The following is a 22,798-nucleotide window of genomic DNA, read 5'->3' as shown; positions in this document are numbered from 1 at the left end:
TGGGAATCATTCACAAGGCATATTGAAGTATAGAAAGCCAAATAGAAGACAACAGTTGTATAACTATGCGCTTATATTACACTATGAAGAAATTGAGTGAGTTTGAATTTTTGCACAACACTCTAATAGAGTAGTCACTACTCTAATAGAACAGTCACATCTCCAATGTCATAGATAATTTTGCAAATTATAACTTTATCTCAGATAGGCGGACTCATTTTCTAGGTTAATACATGCTTTGCAAAGCATGCATGCACTTTGCTAAGTAACTATCAAAAATGCTGTGAAAGTCAGGCTGGTCTGGCTGGATGAATGAAGGACGTATACATTCTAGTTAGATATCTGAGAAAAAATTTTAAAATTAGAACTCCTACTAGTCTCCTAGGTTTGAAAAAGTTATACAAATGAATTTTTACTTGTGTGCTAGAGTTTCATTCTTCTCTTAGTGGAATAAACGTTTTATCCTATAAGATTTCTTGCCCCCCTCCCCCCATCCTTCAGCATTTTCTACTTGGTGTTAAAAGCTTTTGATCAAGTTATTATGGGTTAAACTGAGAAATTCACATGTGATTGGTTCTACCAAGTCAATTTGACTAGCAGAAGTTTGAACTTGTGGAATAGCTATGGTACACAATGTTCTTGTTGCTGTTGATCTCAAAATAACTCAAGGAAATGAAGTCACCACAGGTAATTAAATTGGTATGACAGTTACTGTAGGATAAGTTGTCTAAACTGCATGTCTGTAGCTGAGCCAAGAGCCAGCCAATGTACCTGTTACAAACACAGTGCCCTATATTTACTTTCATATGCAGCTGAAACACCAGAGGCATTTGTTAAACCAGTTGCTGCAGAACTTTCTGCTGCATTGCACAATCAACAAGCAGATGAGTTTTAAAGCAACCATACAAACTGAATTCAGTGTGTGGATTTATGTGGAAACCATCCTAGTACTGCCAATTGCAATTTTAGTGTGAAGAATTTCTTATTTGCAACTGATGAAGTACATGAAATTAAAGCTATAATGCCTGCAGAATGTACTGCAGTTTGCTGTGAAATTTAGACATGTTGCAGATGTAGTACCTTCCAGTACAATGTAGATCTAATCCCAAGGTCTGCACTGAGTTTATTGATAATAAAATTTAATGCTATGATTTTTTCTGATGTTATTTTGATATTTGTGACATAAACTTTGTGCAGAACTCCAATACTCAAATAGGACTCACAGCCAAAAGCAGGAGCAGTAAAGCAGGTCTATGAGTGGCAATGAAAGTAACACAGCGCAGTGTTGGAGGCATACAACAGATGCTTATGACATTCTAGATGGTCTGGGGAATAGAGGCTCTGAGAAGACAATCATAGTTTCTGTGTATTCTGCACAGTAAATCTTGTATTACAGGATCATGCAGTGATTGTTTTACTCCACACTTGAAGGATGGTATATATAAGGTTGGGTATTACAATACCTTTAAAAATTACTAATTGAAACCAAGTTTATAAAATATGGCACTCTAGGGCATATCATAAAATTAATTTCGCATGTAAACACACGCTGGCCCTAACTATCAATCACTGAAAATTGAAGTGACCATATCATTATGCTTTAAGCCAATTACACAGAGTTACAAATGAAGAACAGTATGAGAATTTCGATCCAGTCACTACAGAAAATCCTGGATTGTCAGCAGGGAAGTCATTACACGCTACCTATACCTGACACCTAGTGCTGTCAGTGAAGAGAAGTGGGACACAAAGGAAGACAAAATGATGCATTACATAATTATGTCAAAAGGCATGCACCTGTCAAGCTGGCGAATAAAAAATAAAGCCCATAGCTTTAGTCATTTATTGAGTTATGCAGATCTGTAAGCATTAGTTAGATAGTTGGTTAAGTAGTCAGTCAATGAGTAGGAAATATTTTTAAAAAGTTCTTAGGAATATATTGAAAGCATTTCGGGTTGCACTCAAGGTACTTTTGGGCTTGGTTGTAAAGGTACCTAACCAATACTGGTAATTAAGGTGCCATGACAATATTGTGAGACTGATTTCTGGTCAATGTGTTTTTGTGAGAAAATGCATAATGTGCAGTACCACCATACTGTATGACACACACACACATACACATGTCACATCATTCTCTTATTCGATTTGTTTACATGTACAACTTAACTCTGGATTATAACCATGAAAGGTGTGAGCACTGTATATGATGCGGGTTCATATATGTACAATGGTTAACAGCTGCAACTGGTTGCTAACCTATGAAACTACTTGGATATTCATTGTACAAATACACCTTTGCAGTTATATAATATTATGTTCTTTTATCATAGAGTACATATATATGTATCTATACAAGCTCTGGTGCCTACCTAGTCTTTCAATGCAGTATGCACGGGTTCACCAGTCATAATCATGCCACAAAAATGTAAACAAACGATGAGTACTGGAAACTTAATTTTAATTAGGGATCATAGAAATGACTAAGGGAGGTTACCTATACACTTGAATGCAGATAAACTAGTGGACATTTAAAAAAAGTCTATAGCTATCCATAGGGATTAAAAGTTCATCTGCAGCTGTAATCAACCTCTTTTGCTTCATTACTTATGATCCCTAATGAATTAAAATCCTAAATACTGTAGTGAAATCTCTATAATATGATGCTCATTCGGAGAAGAAAATTGTGTTGGATTAGTGAGGATGTTGTATTATCAAGGTAGTGTTACATAGAGGGCCTTTTTGGTGCATAAAAGATTATGGAGGTACTTTGGATTATAGAGGTGTCAGATTAGAGAGGTCTCACTGTTATAGCTATGTTTGTTATTATATAAACTACGTATAATAGACTACAGTAGTACATTTTATGAGCCTATTAATTTACATGAGGAAACTTAGCCATGCACAAATAAACAAAACTCTTTGTTGCAGTTATATACTGTAAACACAATGCAAATTGTACCACATGGCAGATGCATATAATAATATTGCTCATGCATATTTAGCTACATAACTAAACAGCATGGTGGTAGATCCAGGGAGAGGACTAGCTGTTTATCCAGCAATGGTTCAAATAAGCCACTTTATGAAAGGTAATGTGTTGCTATTATTAAAAGCTCTAAATGTACCATGGTATGTGGATCAAAGACTACCTCCAGTGGTGCCATTATTGATTGTCTGACCACAACATCACTACATGCCACCCATCATTACATAGGCGGTGGAGACAGGGGGGGCCATGCCCCCCCCCCCCCCCCCCCCCCACTTTTATGGGACACTGTTTGCAAGAAAAGATCGAGATACTCTAATAGAACAGTCAGGATCTGGATACTCTAATAGAGCAGTCACAGTATTCAGAGAAGCAGTGTAGCAAGTTACTTAGCTACGTATGTGTAGTTATAAATAGGGAGATATATAATTGGTGGAGAGCGGCTATTGCAGGCTGTGACCTTTTTTTTTTGTTTGGTCTTCAACTTACAGCTGGCCTGACCCCCTCACTCTTTGGCCTGCTCCACCGCCCCTGTATCATTATGTGTGATGTGGCACCACATCACTATGTATGTATATGCATACACATAAAAATGTTATCATATTGTTAAGTAGAATGTAGTTACACAATAGAAGTAAGGAATTTCTTCAGTGTAGCTAGCTGGCCAGTTGGCTACTGAGGTGAGTTACTTTTGTTACAAGTTACTAGCCAACCACCACATTATGGTGAAAACGAATTTATTACTTAACAGCATAAAGTGATGAATATTGTAACAGAACAAATAGCCTTTGTTTGATAAGCCATGGAACAATATTCATCATTATGGGCTTTTAAGTAATTAATGCATTACTTTTCACTATCATGTGGTGGTCGGCTTACCTAGTAACCTGGAATTCATGGGAATTAATTGCAAACATTTTTGGCTGTTCAGCAATTTTTTTGTCACCCAAGCTTTTGAAGGCTGCACCATTTTTACAGCTTAGTTGATCGATTGTTTGCTGATGGCTGCATGCATTCTTTACCGAACAATCACTTGTGAACAAGACCACTTACAGCTTCAATCAGATCTTAATCTTATAGTTAAATGGGCAGAAGTGTGGCAGATGGGTTTGAATGTCAGTAAATGTGCGATTCTTATATGTAGTAGACTATTATCACCATCCTCCTTTGTTTCCATTATTGGCAATTTCCCTTTAACCTGTGTTTCTCAGCATCCTTACCTGGGTGTCACATAATCTCACATTTGATTCAAGTATTCTCATTATAGAAAATATTGTTCTAAAAAGGCACAAGAATACTAAACTTTATCAGATGGAATCTTTACAATTGTACAATGAATATCAAACGTATACCAAGGTCCACTCTACTCTAGAATATGCATCATCAGTATGGGACCCACATGTTCAGAACTCTATTCATTCTATAGAAATGGTACAAAGACGACGTGCTTAATGGGTAACATCCAACTATGATTGGAATAGACTAGTAGTGTTACATCTATGCTTGAAGACCTTCAGTGGCCCACCGTATCACATTGACGCATAATTTCAAGACTAAAAATGTTCTATAACTCTATTAATGATCACTCAGCCTTATAGATTCCTCCGTATTTTTCCACCACCTCCTATCCTACACGCCACCAACATCCACTTCATTTCATCACACCTGGACCAATTCACAAATTCAACTTTTTTCCCAGAACAACAAATGATTGGAATATCTTATACCTGTTGAAACAATCGAATCTCACATTGTTGAACAGTTTTTGTTAAATTGCATGATTTAGCTATTACTGTAACTATTGATTTTTGTAACTTACTCCGGGATGGTCCCCCGGACATATCAGCAGGGCCGCCCACAGGGGGGGGGGGGGCAACTGGGGCATTTTGTCCCGGGCCCCAGCCTGAAAGGGGCCCCAGGAGGCCCCAGGAGGCCCCATGAAGGGCCCCCTGAATACCTGTTTAAAAGATCGATATACTCTAATAGAGCAGTCAGATCTAAATACTCTAATAGAGCAGTCACAGTATTCTTCATAGAAGCAGTGTAGCAAGCTTATAGATAAGGAGATATGGTTGGTGATGGGTAGTTTTTGTCATTGCCAGCAGGTTGTGACCTTTTTTTTTTTTTTTTTTTTGGTCTTCACCTTACAACTTGGGTCAAGGGCCCCACTTCTTTGCCCTGGGCCCCTTAATTTCTCTGGGCGGCCCTGCATATCAGTTATTCTGTCTGTCCAATAATAATAAAAAAATAAAAAAATGAACAGCTGTTTTTGCATGGATGTGTTATATCCTGAGAAGTAGTTAGTGGAAAAGCAACAACCTAAATACAGCTCCACGTTGGAAGCAAGACCATAAAACTGAATAGGTCGTGGGCGTGAAGAAAGACAGGAAGGAAAGTTATGTAGTTTTTATCGACAAAAAGTACTCACGTTTTGCTCTAGCCCTGTGGAAAAAATAATACTAAGAAGATGAACAAAATGGTTCAAAATAGCAGATTCCAGTTCTTCAAAAAGAGTACTTTTATCAGGTCCTTTTCACTCTAGTGGACCACATAAAGATGAATGGGTGGGAGTGCCCTTAGACTTTATGGGACAACCGAGGCACATAAGATGCTATTATCATGAATAGAGATTGCCTATGTTTTTTTTTTCCAAAATCATAATAGAACACTCAACTAAACACCACCCTCAAAATCTCTTCCAACCTCACAAGAAGCCTTAGAAGTTAATTTGAAAGAAGTTTATAGCACGACTTGGGTAGTGACGTAGATTTCTGTATAGAAAGGCATCGATTTGGTTAGCTTTATTGACAATTCTTTGAATATGATCATTCTAGCTGTTGGTGGTGACCCCTAGATAAGTAGCAGAACCTGATTAACTGGTAGCATCTGTATGATGCTTTTTTGGAATAGCTGATCTTGCAGCGCCCTCAACATCCAATGCATATTGCAATGCTAATCATGCTATACCATCCACTTTCAAGCAAATTAGGTTAATTTTGCCATTTCTTCTGACTTTCTGCAAGAGAAACCAATGTGCTAATATGTGTTAATAAGTATCCAATCTATTCAAATTAACATGTTAATTTTGGAAACCTTATATCATTAGCTACCTATACTTTAACTAACCACAGTTATAAAGTTCATATACCAGGACAGCAATGTTGTCACAGTTATGTACCACTGGGTACTTGACTTATTGTGATAACCTATAGCTGAAGCCATACTGCTGTTGACCACAGCATGCTATATGTTGCCTATAGTTGGATATATCAAAGTACAAAGTACTTAACATCTAATGTACATGATGACCGACTTGATATACGTGTTTAGTACTGCATGTGTATTATCAAGCACCACCAGCACCTCTTATTATCATGTTAGCTAGCTAGGATTTATAACAAAAGTAAACAAACTATAATTCCAAAACGTGGGAATAGAGATTGCTGAAAAAAGTAAAGAAACAAGAGTCAAACAGGCCAGCACACAGAGATCACTATTTGGACTCAATGGATATGGTAGCTATAGAGACTACAGGTGTAAGTAACGAAAAAATCTGGGGCAGATACAGTAAGTTATTTCATTCCAAATAGAGATCTCTATGCTGGCTTGTTGGACTATTGTTTCTTTACTTTATTCAGCGATCTACAATGTTTTAATTAAATTTTTCACACTGTAACATTACATGCATTGGGGCGGGCGAACAAGCCGTTCATTCAACAGTTACCGCGCGCGCGTGCGTACGAGACCATCATTACATAATGTCGTATCGATATTTAACACGGGATTAACAGACACTACGCTCATTTTACAACCTCTCTTCTTAGCCAGTGGAAAAGATATATAGTATAGCTTGAAGTTAAAAATGGCAGACAGCACGTTTTACATACGTGAGTAGATGTGTAGTTTGAGTGTTAGCTAGCTTGCTGATACGTAGCTAACTATCCATAACACTGCATGTATGTAATATGTAGCTACATGCATATGTGGTTGCGTAGTCTACGTGTGTGTGTGTGTGTGTGTGTGTGTGTGTGTGTGTGTGTGTCTGTGTGTGTCTGTGTGTGTCTGTGTGTGTCTGTGTGTGTGTGTGTGTGTGTCTGTGTGTGTCTGTGTGTGTGTGTCTGTGTGTGTGTGTCTGCGTCTCTGTGTGTGTGTCTCTGTGTGTGTGTCTCTGTGTGTGTGTCTCTGTGTGTGTGTGTCTCTGTGTGTGTGTGTGTGTGTGTGTGTGTGTGTGTGTGTGTGTGTGTGTGTGTGTGTGTGTGTGTGTGAAGTTAAAATGTAGCTGTACTGACATACGTACTGTTTAGCAATGTTTGCCACCAAAGAGTACGTTGCATAAGTTACTTCAGCAGGCAGCTCATGTTGCCATCTCTTGTTCATACAGGATATTTAACTCTCGAGCTTCTGCATCATTGATCTGATATGCCATGTATAATTGTTTAGTTTTATAAGTAGCTATGATTTATTTTATTTTTTTGTCTTGCAAAGGCTCCAGTTATTATATTTACTTCCTGTGTGCATGTACATCATACAGTACACTTGTCGGACACTCATCAAGTAGACAAAGTTGAGAAGCGAAAGAATTGGCTGAAGAAAAGAAATCAACGGTATTAGCTATTACCAATTATTAGCTATATAGATATAATATTGCACCTTATTAGGTATAAGTAATTAAGTCTAAGTCCTTGAAATTAGGTTACTAATTCTAAGGCTGCAGCACAAGTTACTGTCAGACCTTCAGTGCTGGTCACTGTAAAGTGTTAATAATAATATATACAATCTTAATTTCACTAATACTTTGTGTGTATGTATTAGAGTGGACCTGATTCTTATTCCTGGAGATTTAGCCAACATGCCAGTGAATCACAAGAAGAACTCGACAAGTATACCAAAGACATGGAAAAGATGATTAGTAGCATTGCCAGCATACAATCTAACATGTATTACATCCCCAAAAATGTAAGTTTACAAAACCATGCAGCATTTTTGTAGCTAGGTATTAGTCTGGCAGCACTTGCCCTTTTGTGTAGAGAGGAATGCAATAATTAGAGCTGTCACAACATAATTCATACACAAATACTGACTGTACTTATTCCCTCTATGTTCAGGTGTTGGAACTAACAGTCCAAAAATTCTATCTTGGCTCAAACAAAAATAGACCACAACCCTCAATAGTGAATAACATTTGAGTCATTTTTAGATTTGAAGTTCGTTTTGTCTCGTTATAGGTTCGTTTTGTAAAACAGTTGTTCCAACACTGAATAAAGACGGGGTTAGAATAGGTAGTATTGGAACGCTATTTTTGCTCTGTGTGGTGATGTATGTGTTACTAAAACTGGAAACAATGATCAATCAAATTGTGCTGTTGGTATTGATTTTGGCATTTCTGTTATAAATATTATTTTACGTGCTTGTCAGGTAAGTCATTTGAGTATTACCAATTGTCATGATGTCATTGGTTTAATTACATTCCATTGCTTCAATTCTGCAATTTTAAAGTGACCATGCAGATCCAAGCAGCTCTTTATGATATGGAACTAAGTACATACATAGCTAACTGTACATGCAGTGAATATTGGGAGTATAGCTATACTATACCGAGTACTTATTATCCATATAATGTGTTACACTTACATACATGTCTGGATAAATATATATAATGTCAGATGAAAAGACAACTTGTTAGAGGCCAGTTTTGCAATAATTTTGAAGATTTATAATGATGGAATGTGTTAGTTAAGAATTTGAATTATTTTATATGCACCAGAAATGTAAATTATGTAGAGAGAAAGCAAAAATATGGTGGTTAGTAAGGCTAGTTATATAAAGCAGCTAGTTCATAGAGCTAAGAGAGTAGTTCCTCATAGGAAGTAAGGAATTTGTTCAGTGTATAAGCTAACTAGCCATCGGTTAGGTGTAAATCATATATAGAGGAAGGATGTTATGCGCACGAAAGTTGCTTTCATTACATTGCAAGTGCATGGCCATGGGTTAACATGCAGCTACTGTTACAGTACTTCTTATACCACTTGTTTTAGTATACACTATTATTGTGCCATTTAGAACAATGGCAGTAGCTCAGCTGGAGGTAACCGTTGTTCTATAAGCCATGGAACAATAATCACTACTACATGGGCTTTTAAGTAATACATGATGTTACTTTTCATTATCATGTGGTAATGTCTATAGTAACCTGGAATTCATTAGTGCTAATAATCATAATCACAATATAGTGACAATACATTATCAGTTGATGCAAATGCATTTTGATCATAATGTGCTGTCACTGATGTGATTATCATAGAGAACCACAGATTATAACATACAATTTTATCCACAAGTGCAGTCACCTAATCTAATAGAACCGTCAGTCGAATATATGATTCTTTACTATCACTATAATATAAGTAAGTACCTTGCCAGTTACAAGAAGTATAGCTTACCTATTAAATGCAACAGCATTTTATTAGCTATTCCTCAAATTCTTGCTAAGATTACAAAAATCAAACTACAATTTTGCATACATTTTGGGAAAATATAACATAACATCAACTATTATATTTAAAATAGAGCACTGAATTTTGAGCATACAGTAAATTTCCTAAGAAATACAACTTGTATTACTTGACATCTTTCTTCTACATGATTTGTACCTCATAGCTGCAGTAGACAAAATTATGCAGTGGCCTTGCTCCTACTAAAAGTCTGCATCATAATGTGCTGTCACTATACTGTGATTATCACTTAGGCCACTTCAACTAAATATTTTGTTTCTCGGACTGAAACTAGTTGAAAAGTGGGTCGGTAGGTATAAAAAAAATAATAATAGGTGGTAATAATTTTTTTTAACTGAAGTTAAGGCAACACGTGTAACTACATCGTTCGATAACAAACCATTAGCTATGGTTAGTACATCTAAGTGACCAAACATCCATCCATAATCTGCTTTTACAACTCTTCTTGTAATAACCAAGCTCGCCCCACGCAAAGCAGATATGGATAGCCAACAATACATCGACGCCACAAACTCACGTGATTGAACATGTGATCTTAAAAATGAACAAAAACATTTCATTTACAAATTTTATGGGTTGGTCGGGCCTGAGAAACAAGAAATTTAGTTGAAGCGACCTTAGTACTAATGAATTCCTGGTTACTAGCCAACCACCACATTATAGTGAAAAGTTATGTATTACTTAAACGTGATGAATTTTATAGAACAAAGGCTACCTCCTGCTGTGGTATATACTGCCTTTGATCTACATGGTTTATCGTGGTGTATGACCACATGTGATATCACATGTATGACCACATGTGATATCACATGTGATATCACATGTGATATCACATGCCATGTAGCTGCTGCAATGTAATGAAAGCTATACAAAGCATCTTTTCTAGCTTTAGATTACACCTAACCAACTGGCCAATTAACTGCACTGCATGGTTATTTATTATACACAATTTCTTTACTACTAACTCTGACTTAGCTAGCTGCTTTATATATAACCATACATATAATTCTCAGCAATGCATATGCAGGTTCTATTACACTACATTATGAATAGTAATGTGTTATTATTGCTCAGGGTAGCTATCATGGTATGTGGATCAAAGACTACCTCTAGTGGTGCCAATATTGATCGTCTGACCATCACATCACTAAGTGCCACCCATCACTATAATTATGTGGAACATGTAGCACCACATCATTATGTGTCACCCATAATCATGTACCACCACACGACTACCACATCACTATGTGCTACCCATCACTATATGTGGCATCACATCATTATGTGACACCACATTACCATACAGCATGCATGCATAACTCTAATCATGCAGCATGTCAGCATAAGCAAAGTCTATACTTTATTTACTACAGAGTGGCTTTGATCCACTGAAGTACTTACAACACTCTGACATGCACCCATTGTATGAGTGCAGATCAACTCCTTGTCTCAGCGCATGGCCAACCATTTTTATTTTGAACTTCCTGTCAATATTCACTGTGAATTCATAATTACGTTCATACGTATATTGCATTTAACGAACTCATAATTACTGGTAATGCGTTGGCTGCTTTACTTTACTTTGTTTTCACCTGTCTATTAGACAGCATTAATCACAGAGGAGAGTATATGCAGGCCCAGAGTAGGTGGGTCATGCATCATTTCCCTATTGCATTGTGTGATTGTGTATTCATATGGTGCTGGCATTATTATTGGAAGCCCTCATAAGAAGTATAGTCTTTGTTTTTTAGCTAGAAAGCCAAGATAAATTAATGTTGGATAGCTGAAAGAAGGGCTCCAGGAATCGTAATTTAATCCACACAATAGAATATTTCATATTCAGTAATATGAACTGTTGAGGTTGAAGATCATGACATGCTTGATGTTATTACACGTGATCAGTCTCCTCTTCAAACAACATCTAACTAAGTCCAATGCTTTAGCCCTTGTTGAGTTCTGCTTTCGTAAAGCACTAGTTCATTACAAACAGCAATTAATGAGCTAATTAGCCAGTCAGTAAGTAATTTAGTTAAATAATCAGAAACGCTTTGAAACTGCCAAGTTATAGTGAAAAAAGAGACTGTTTCTAGTCAATATTATGTTTTACATTACAAACTTTTGCTGATGATCACTATAATTATATTATGTGCATGTAGCACTGCTGTACTTTATGATTACTTTAGGAGCTCACAAGATACAGCTATATACCATGCTTTAGTACAATAACTGCTAGGTATACAGTGGGAAAAGTATGTATGTATTCCTGGGTACTTGGTTTCACTGCAACACATGTGCACCTGAGCCAATAATTACCAATTGCATTTAAGACAATGTATCTTACAGCATGATCCCATTACATCATTTGCTAATGAGACGTGCCTTGTGTCACCAGCAACTCCTCCAACATTACCTTACAATTTGGATAAGAAATTTGTCTATATTACTCCATCTTTGTGTATAGCTGGGTTTGGAGGTTCTTTGCCAGCACACTTAAGCAGTACTGGTGAGAAGGTTTGGGATGGTAAGTATACAATGGTGATACCAGATAGCATTGTAAACTTTACTATGTGTACAGGTTTTCCGTACAAGACAGAGAAAGAGTATACTCATGCTGTGAAGGATCTTACTGATGGCTTGTTTAAACAGGATAGCGTTTTGCAGCCGAATGATCTATTGATCTTCATGACTCACGCTGGTCCTACAGAGCCAGGTAAAATGTGTTGCTTGTAAAGAGGTGTGATTGTATTATATAGCTCATAAAGTATTACATGTCTGTCAATATCTGTTGACACAAGTAGTCAGTTGTGCTATTTTAAATAATAAGCCGGCACCCAGATTAGTGAGTAATGTGTGTATGCATTAATTCTTATACTTTATAATTGTAATAGTGTTGCTATAAGTATATACTCAAATAAACCACTTTTGTACCACAAATTATGCTCTACACTATCTTTTCAACTATTTTATATATTATACTGTGTTTTCTTACACAAATTTTCTAGACAAAGCCTCAAGGCTGCTCTTTGGTATGCACACTGATAGAGGACACATCCTTTCAACTTTCAGGGATGTGCTGTTCTTGGTAGCCTGGGAAATCTGCAAGCTACATTGTTAGTGCGAGTAAAGCCCATTGAGAAGGTTGTTTACAAAATCTGTAGAGAGTCATTACATCTGTATTTCAACCTGAGAAGAAGATACCATCTCAGGGCAAAGCTTGCTTCTATGGAAGTTCAATCAGGGGCGAATTAGGATTTCAGAAGGGAGGGGTGCTAACAGGGGCATTTATAATGGCTGGTTTGCTAAGAAAGGCGACAACTGGTTGATACAACTAGCTACAGTAGTATAGTGTGTGAATCACACTTAGCATGCAAAGCATGCTCCATCTAGGGGGTCTGGGGTCATGCAACCACAGAAAGTTTTGCAAATTTAGCCTATTCAGTATTATATTTAGTAATATTTTTGACTGAAAAGTGATGCCACTTTGTTTAAGTGACTCACAATGTTTGTAAAGCATTATGAGTCATCTAAGTGTAATAATGATGAAATGACATCATTATTCCTGAACAGTTGTAATACTAGCTGTCATATAAAGGGTACTGCTGTCCATAGACAGTGGAGACAGGGGTCAGGAGGACCATGGCCCACCCACTTTTATGGGACACTGCAAGAAAGATCGAGATACTCTAATAGAACAGTCAGGATCTGGATACTCTATTAGAGCAGTCACAGTATTCGGAGCAGTGTAGCAAGCTACTGTACTTAGCTACGTATGTGTAGTTATAAATAAAGAGATATAATTGATGGAGAACAGGTATTGTTAGCAGGCAGTGACCTTTTTTTTGGTCTTCAACAGCTGGCTGCAGCTGGCCCCCTCACTCTTTGGCCTGCTCCACCGCCCCTGCTATCGTCATATAAAGGGTACAGCTAGTAACTAAAATCCTTCTTTTCATCTTAAAGAACAGGAAGGGGAAAATATGATATCAGGTACATATGATCAATAGTTGCCATTAATTTTGTATTTGAAATACCTTAATTAACAGTACATTAAATTTAACAATTTTAGAGTTTTGGTTTTTTGCTAATTGATTACATCAGTTCACGAATTACTAAATTTTGTATATGCCAAATTCATCAATATTAGCCACAGACTGCTCTGTTGCTATTTCAATCTGTCTTTTTACAATTATGGCCCTATCACCATAGTTATAACCAGAGTCCAAAGTCACTTACATATACAACTAGTTTTCGACCACAACTAACCCCCTGGTCACACTGCAGCTGACAGCATAAATGCTGTAGTATCATTTGACCTTATAAAGTTGAGGTTTTGGAGTGCAACTCTTAAAATTTATTAGCTTCATTTGATGCTAAAGTATAGGGAGATTCATGAGATAAAAGCAGCATGAAATTTTGGCACTGATAAAGCAAAAACAAACAGTTCTCAGATGCTAAACCCTTGTTAACGTTATGCATGCTAAGAAATTCACTGTTTTACTTAAGCATGTCAACCCAAGCATCAAGTTTGTAAAATACTCACTATGATATTAAATAACTTGAGAGAAGCTGTTCTCAGAAAGTGATTAGTATAATATATATATATGTGACTGGATTTTGGAAAAACGATCCAAATCGCACATTAGAAGTTTCGAGATAAACGGTTTTAAAGAATTGAAGCCAGCATAACTCTCCAAGGATAGCAAGCACGCGTATGAAATTTACACAAAAAGATGCATCAATCTGTTACCTTTCAAGCCACTTCCAGTACTTGTAGCTGCTTGTACAGTTTCCCGCCAAATAAGATAGAACATCTGAGCAGTTGGACGAGCGAAGTAGTATCACGAGTGCTCACAAAGGGGTGAAGGCTGGGGGGTGGCGGGGAGGGCAAAAGATAGGCCTCAAAATGGAAGCAGACCACGATTGGAGTCCAGACACGAGATTATAGGGCTGTACTGGCTCCTCAGTGGCTGATATGTAGCAAAATCTACAGAGAACACGTCTGGCCAACATTATAAGGCTGTCCACCAGTAAACCACTGATTCTTGCCAAGCCAGGTCCTTCACAAGGCCTGAAACCGCCATTTGGGCACTCCACACCACCCAGAAAAGACGTCTATTAAAACCAGCCTCGTGTAGTTTGAGTAGTGCTGAGGGTCAAAACTTGTAGTACGATAGTGTAGCTATCCACTGGTGGTGTTAGTTTGATTTTGCCTGATGTGCGATTTGGTTCGGTTCTGTAAAATCTGGTCACATATATATATATATATATGGCAGGATGCTTGGAGCAATGGTAAAATAGCAATGGCACAGTACACAGGTCAAGAAGACAGTATTTTTTCAAGAAGTTGCCAGTGTGTGACACACTGGTAAATCTTTTGAAAAAAAAATAGAATTTCATGATGGATGTTCTATTAGAGTAGTTGACTGTTCTATTAGAGTACTTCGATTTTTAGCAGCTTTTAGGTAAACTCTTACACCAAAAGTATAATTTTAACCCCTCTCAGTAATTCTAAGAAGAGATTAGCCATTAACCTTTCTATTTCCATCTTTTCATTACCCATGTATACGTATAAGATGCAATTGCATCTGTACTGCAACTTCTAGAAGCTTCCTAGCTTGCACATGGTAAAATTTGTAGCACCCCAAACACCCCCCTAAATCCACCCTCGGTTCAATACAAGTTTCACATGTTAGCTGCTTTTAAAATATTATTAAATGGTTTTTATTAGGACTGTAATGATCACGTTTTTTTAGAGTTAACGATCGAGTACTCACAAATACTAGCTATATATACTTGTAGTCATACCCATGTGGCATGTTTCATACCAACTTTAAAGCAGTTTACAGTTTTTTCAAGTAACAGCAGTGGTACACACACTGTATTAAAGTACTGATGTTAGTGTTCCTGACAAGAAATTATACCAATCAAATTCTACAGCCTTCATTGTGTCACTCCCTGATGAAAAATGCATCATGTGAGCTGGGTCATGCGATCTTAACAAGTACTCAAGTACCAATTTTACTATCCGAGTACCAAAATCCTTAACAAGTACTCGAGTATACGTATTTGCAGTATTTGTTTCAGCCCCAGTTTTTGCTCATGTGGGTACATATATGCATAATAATATTATACAGTAAACACATTTAACAAAAAAATATATAAAAATCAGGAAACCAGGCACAGTTACTCTGTGGGTGGTTTAAAAAGTAATCTATTGAAGGTGCCATGTTTTATTTACACATATATAGGCACTACTTATCAAACTGAAGATGTCAAGTCACCTATTGTTACTGGAAGTAAGAAGTTGTTGCATAGCCTGAAAACTCCAAAAGCTGTAAGTTGTCAAGTTGTTTGAAATCAAACAATTTACTGTGACCGACACAGCAAAAACACTGTATTCTACATGTTCATGGCCACACCCATGCCTGTTCTGGCAAGACTTTTATTGGGAGCATTCCAGTGACAAATTCCGGCAGCATAATGGAGGGTGGAAGATTTGAAATATATGAGCTTCAGAAAGATCCTTGGCAAGTGTCTGCTATGAGTTACTACTCTCTGTAAAAGAACTGAGAGACAGTGATATTGACAGAAATAGAAATGTTTAATTTTCTAGTAGTTGTAGTACCAGTAGTAGTAGTAGTAGTAGCAGTAGTAGCAGTCACACTAAACTAGTAGTGTATATAAGTAGTTGTTTAGTGTTTAGCATTGTCGTTTAGTATTATTAATTTTATTAATTTTACACATACTTTACTCTAAGTCATCTTTAGCAGCAGTTTCTGTACAAGGTTGTGTTGTATTATTAGTCTTGAGTTCAGTTTCCTTCTGTATAACACTTCACTTGGTGCTGATGTTTCAATCCTTACTTTGAGGTTACTGCTACTGGAGACAACTGTTATTTTCTTATAAGAACCAATGGATCTGTGCATGGCTGGAAGATGTAGCATTCATTTGAATAGCATGCACACTTTTCTTTACTATGTCTGGCAGATGCAAGATCATTCAAGGATTTTTGTGCCTTTTGCTAACCTCTTTCACCAATTCAGCAAAAATGTCTACATTTTGTATCCTATGTGCAATTGGAAAATCTGACATTTTGCTCATAGCTGATTTGTCAACGTCTATTTTTTATGGTTCTGGGCTGACTCACCTGAAATTTGCTTGTAATAGCCTATAATGATTCTCACCTAGTTTTCTTCTTATCTGGTTCTTTTGTTCCCTACATGGATGGCATAAATATTTGATTTTAATAAGTGTGAATAATTGACAAGGGGCACGGTAACGATGGCTACATATAGGTGATATAATTGTGTCTTCTAATAGTCCAGCACATGTACAGATGCAACATATCAAAGACTGCCCTGACTACATCCTTATTCTCAGTACTGAAGGATGCTGTGTGGATTAGGTGGGTCTAGTGTCAAATCCCCAAGTATTGGAGGAAATTTAAAATTAGTTTGTATTCTAGTGTTAAATTTCTCAATAATTGTAGATTTACAATTAACATCACAAAACTATCAAAATGTGATTTATTTGCTGTTTCTTCCAGGGTAATGCACTAAAATACTAGCTGACCAGACCCTGAATAACCTGCAGGCTATGCAAAAGGACAGATGCCACCATGCAGGTACAGTACTAATAATTATTAGTATAGCACCTATCATATATGTTCTTGTAATCTTATGGAGTGTGGGTCTGTGACCATTTTTGTGAAAAAATTGATATCTGCTTAGCATAAATTTCTTAGGGAGCATAAGTATTTTCAAAAATAATTTTTTTGCTACACATTATAAACTGAATGCTCTATTAGGGTGATTGCAGTATTAGATCATCTCAAATGAACACTTGTTACAAATGTTTTAAGCCTTGCATTATAACTCATTTTTTAAAAAAATCTTATCTCTTCTATTTAAGCCATCAAAAGGCTCTTCATTAAATGAATAGCTCATTCTCTTTAGTGATTCCCTGGTAGATAGGACAAACATTTTTATTCATAAAAAACTTGATCACTTACTTGTTACACACGTTTGATTTTTACATTATAACTCTGTGGCCATTATTCTGATTTCCTTTAAACCAACATACCAAAAGAAGAAATAGAAAAAGAAAATAATTGGGGGTAATTCATAATGGCTGGAATGATTTTGCTCAAATTAGTGTACTAGACACTGTAAAAATTGTCTCATTCAGAGAAAGGAGCATGGAGCTGTGTAATCGCTTTATTGTTCTTCCTGTACTGGTGTGGTGCACCAACTTCCTTGACCACATGAAACATTACTGTGTGCCTTGATACACTAGCAGATCTAGGAATGAACAAGTTCAGGGCTCACCCAACAAACTCCTGACTTATTATCAGCTATAACATTCACCATCCCTTAAATTCTAAACTTTCAAAGGAGATGTACTCTAATATAACTACAGTTAGACCAGAAATTCACAACCATAACAAAAACATTGCCCACTCGGCCACTTCAGTCCTATTGACAACAAATTACAGTAAGTTAGGTTCAGTAATTGTTCAGTTTTCAAATTGAGGAAATAAAAATGTAACATGCACAATAGAGTTAACTGTGCATATGGGGCAGGTAAAGGGGCTATAATAGTTTGATCTGTTAAAGGATTGTGCAGCTAGTGCTGTGCAGGGGCAGATCCAGGAATTGGCAAGGGAGGGGTACACTCACTTCTAAGTACAAATGGTTAGAGTAGGAAGTTCTCTAGCTTGTAATGTATACACTCAGTTATCATTGTCATCGAAATGGGGTGTGATCATCAATACTGTACCAATGTTGATTTCAAAGGTCTTGCATTGTCTGAGTGGTAAATATAAATCATGTGTTATTGCAATGATTGCTCTATTAGAGCACCTCAATTGTACATGTATCCACACTGTTAAGCTAGAGAAAGATATGGGGAAAATTCCCCTCACAACTAGTGTTAAAGCCATTTTATTGAAGTTAGTTCTATAGCCACATGCACACTCCATGCATCCTGCAGCTGGATCTGCCATTGTTGTGTAAAATTATAGTAGCCTAAATTATTGACAACATGTATATACTTCGTTTAATAATAAATGCAATGGATATTTGACTAAATAAAAATATTCATTTAAAGTTTCACTCGAAATCACTGAGTTTCACTTGAAATCACTGGCCTATCACTGATCTGTATAGTGATGTGTAGAATTGACATCTTTCAGTATTGTAGTCCATACAAGATGAAGTACCATAAATTGAGCAATATCTTCCATACAGCCTCCAGTCTCTTCTGTTCTTAATGTGCATCAATACAGATTCAATGTTGTAATGATCCGTAGCCACCAGTATGTGATAAACATCATCTTGTTGTCCAATGAAATCAGGACAGTAATTTCCATTGTTGTAATACTGTGAATGAATATGTACATAATTATTAATACTCTTATATTATTATGATTATAGTACTGTAGTACATGCTACAACATGTTTACAGTGAACATGTTGTATTGATCATAAATTAACTATATATATATAGGAGCTTATTGGTCTCATGTCTGACACACTGTATCTAGACGTTTTCTTGTTACATGAGGGAAATCAAACTGTTTTACATGTTAATAGGCAGCAATCATCAAGGAATTAATTTTATTGTGAAGTTGAGTAATGATGGCTTTGTCAAAAAAGTAATTATATAAGAGGTCACATGTATCACTTTTGATTACTAGTAGAATTTTGTGAATAAAAAATGCAAAAATCACTTTTACAATTTTTTTTGTATAGTTATTTCCACCTATATGACTATTATTGGTGCACTTCACATCATGCTGTAGACTTGATATTATGTTCTCGAAGTGAAACTGACTTAATATAGTGTGTGTTTAGTTCAGTAGTTTATGTAATACAGTATTAGAATTTAACTGTTGTAAAATCCATTATTAGCTTCAAAGTTTCTATTTCATTATACAGTGATTTGAATACTATTATATAGATTACTTATACAGGACACTACTACTGTATATAGATTGACTTACTTGAATAACTTGAAGAGATTCAGCTGCAGTTTGTAGTAAATACATGACTGATCTGGTAGTAGCATTTGATACATTTGTATCTTGACTGTGAAGGAACTGATAGAGCATATACTGGTATGATTTTAGTATAGAGTAATACTGGCAAGTGACAGTGATGTTTTCTTTTAAAATGTAATGCAAACTTTCTGACTGCAAGTTAGAGGATTCAACATCATTTTGTTTAGGATAAAATGTTATGTTCTCCTGTAGTGAACAAAATTACACAATTGTGTTTAAGTTATATCTAATAACTTACAAGTTCTTCACTTATTATTGAGACCATCAAATCATTGATACAATAATATTTAAATCCTTCAACATCTTTTGGTGTTGCAGTGGCTCCAAATAATTCAGAGTGAGAGTATAGTGGATTACCCTCAGTAGGATCAGCAACATCACTAACACAATCAGATAGTACAGGCGTACCACAATTGTCTACAACAGGAGCACCATTCACCAATATAGTATTGTCCAGAAATATCAACAGTATTAAACAGCACAAGAAGGTTATGGTAAGCTGAAAAGCCATGATTACTTTGTATTCTTTTGCAATTCACTATTTGTTAATGTAGTGGAGTTACTAACTAGTCTTTTTATACTGGATACATTGTCGGTTACCATGGCTTAGCTTCCACAGTAACTCAGCAATTTGTATGGTCGAAGTGGTCCATGACACATGTTATCCATCGTATCACACATAAATTAATTAGCTGTAGTTTGTGAATATCCCTTATACTTACCTTTTAGTGCTCAAGAAGAAAGCTTGATAAGATGTGTACCTATGTATGTATTTATGGTAACACAACCATTATACAGTACACTTCACAGAATAGCAATTTCTGCATGCTAATGTATACTACCAAGAGTTAATAATGGTGGAGAGGAGAGTGTCTAACTCAATACAGAGCCACTACAAATGATTTGGAGGGATTCAAAGGGATCCTCTGTAAATCGTTGTGAGTTTAAGTATATTCTATATGTGAAGATTGTTTTAATCATCACATTTCTTTGTTCTGCCAGTGTTGCAATCATCACATTTCTTTTTTCTGTCAATGTGCACTTGTTAACACATCTGAGAGAATCCCTTTGAATCCCTCCAAATCATTTGTAGTGGCTCTGTATTGTGTTAGACACTCTCCTCTATCATTAACTCTTGATAGTACAGTATGCCGTCACAATTAGTTATGATAGGAGATAGTAAGTAATTAACATAGCATTATCATTATAATGATTGGCAGTGGAAACAGGGGTAGTCATAGCACCCCACTTTTATTGGAGAATGCTTGTATCAAGAGATAATGAAGCAATTGATTACTCTAATATAATAGTCATATGTATGTATTATAATTAAAGCCACTCTTTGTTCAGCTCCATTGACCCTGGTTTGAACATGATTTAAATGGAACAAAGTTTGTTTAATGCATTGCTTATTGTAATAATAATTGTTAATTGAATAGCTAGTTAAATCAACAAGTGAGAGATATAAAAGACTAATGTGAAATGTATGATACTTGATTTCTCTATTATGGTTTATCCAGTAGAAGTGCATGCATGCCACCGATCATGACCATTAATTTTATTAATATAACTATATACCGGGATGTCAATAATCATTGAATATAGCAATTATTCATAGTTGGTAAGTTTTCTGTGATTATTGGATATATAATATCCTAGTCTGATTCTTAATGAGGATGATATCTTCCTGGTTGTTATTGCCATAAATCCTGACAAACTGTACTGGACCATACTGCAAAATTAACTACTGGCATGCAGGGATTCATGTCATGCATAATGCATTAATTGATTTGAAATGTACATCATGCATACTCTGTATACACGTAGGTTAAAGATTAGCTCCAGTGTGTTTCAACTTGAAACAATTTTGTGTTGGAGAATAGATTCTTCATATGTCACACAGATGTACAAAAGTAGTAAACCTTTTAAAAGAATTGTGCAATCCTGTCTTTAATTAGTTGCAAATAACTAAACAATAATCATCTTTTTTATTAAATTTATGTATTTATTAATGCTTTACAGCACAAGTGCTGAAGGCCTGTAGGACACCTGGTCCTACATCTCTAAACATATTTAGCAGGGGCAAAGTATATATTATACCAAACTAACTGATACTAACTATTCCCTGAAGTATTTCCTCTGATGTAAGTGTACCATGTGATAAACAAAAAGGTAGAAAATATGCAGCATCATAAAAATACAACTTTTAGCTATAAAAATTTAAATGAAACTTGGTATTGTGCAGTACCAATTAAGCTCTTACCATGATTTGACCTTTAGAATACATTTAAGAAAATGTTTTAGCAGGTGTGTGTATTTTGAAGCAGTATGCATATTGCTATGTACTGTATAGCTATTTAGTTAAATTATGTGTTTAACTGGTGATATTTTGCAATGATAGTTACATGCAACCATCAGAAGTAGTCATAAAGGAAATAAAAGAAAGGTAAACCAATTCTTTATTTAGGTTATTTAAAATGTTTACCACAATGAAAAAGCTCCTAGTATGCTGGGAAACTAACATACACTTTAGAGTTCATGGAATTGCAAAATTACACTGAATGAGGAAGGAAGATATTGCATGCATGCGACTCAAGTCATACTAATGCAATTACTACAGTTAGAGTCATGCATGCTCCTTTAAGTGAAATAGGAGAATGGAACTTAATAGATATTTCTACACTAAAGCCATTTCTTATTAATTCCCCCTCTTTACCAAATTTTATTCTATATGTAACATCTTAATCTTTTAAACAGGCTATAAGACCAGGTGTCCTACAGACCTTCAGCACTTGAGCTGTGAAGCCTTAATAACAAATTATGGTAAAGAAGGCTAGGGATACCTATTTGTGTTACTTGAGTAAGAAGTTACATAGATGAGTCATAGCTAAACAGTTGAGTTACTTTCAAGAAACTAATACGTTATCAATGGCTACATGCTGTATATACTGTACTTTATTTGGTGTACCACTGAAGTTCATCATATCTATTATGGCTTTCTATAATGTTAATGTCAATGTACAATTAAAGCCTTAATATATAAGTAATTATAAAAATAAAGTATAACAATGTTTAAAACATGCTTGTATATATTATGTAAATGTGTTATAACATTTCATCCAGGCAGTACTCTGCTGTATAAATTTTGTAGATTTTACATTTATGGTAGCACCACATTATGTATACTAGTATTATATTATTTGAAAATTAGTTGTGCTAGACTAATGGTGGGCATGTAACACA

General features: G+C 35.9%; 1 protein-coding gene across 3 annotated transcripts; it reads left to right on the top strand.

Annotated features, from left to right (window-relative positions):
* Nucleotides 1-5,235: 5,235 nt before the first annotated feature.
* Nucleotides 5,236-19,395, top strand: LOC136241522 (uncharacterized). Of its 3 annotated transcripts, none has more exons than XR_010694313.1 (7): nt 5,236-7,590; nt 7,799-7,942; nt 11,842-12,019; nt 12,074-12,208; nt 15,744-15,829; nt 17,042-17,119; nt 19,248-19,395. XR_010694313.1 is itself a non-coding variant. In XM_066032747.1 (6 exons), exons 2-6 carry the CDS (start codon nt 7,880-7,882, stop codon nt 16,054-16,056), a joined length of 639 nt encoding a protein of 212 aa, XP_065888819.1. In that variant the 5' UTR covers nt 5,236-7,590; nt 7,799-7,879; the 3' UTR covers nt 16,057-16,254. The 3 variants fall into 3 exon arrangements, 1 of the variants encoding a protein (XP_065888819.1); XR_010694312.1 differs by lacking the exon at nt 19,248-19,395 and adding an exon at nt 19,089-19,207; XM_066032747.1 differs by lacking the exons at nt 17,042-17,119; nt 19,248-19,395 and adding an exon at nt 15,880-16,254.
* Nucleotides 19,396-22,798: the final 3,403 nt, after the last annotated feature.

Source organism: Dysidea avara, chromosome 12 (genome assembly GCF_963678975.1).
Source record: "Dysidea avara chromosome 12, odDysAvar1.4, whole genome shotgun sequence".
Taxonomy (NCBI): Eukaryota; Metazoa; Porifera; class Demospongiae; order Dictyoceratida; family Dysideidae; genus Dysidea; species Dysidea avara.
Note: the sequence above shows the minus strand (reverse complement) of the source record. Positions and strands in the feature narration are given on the sequence as shown.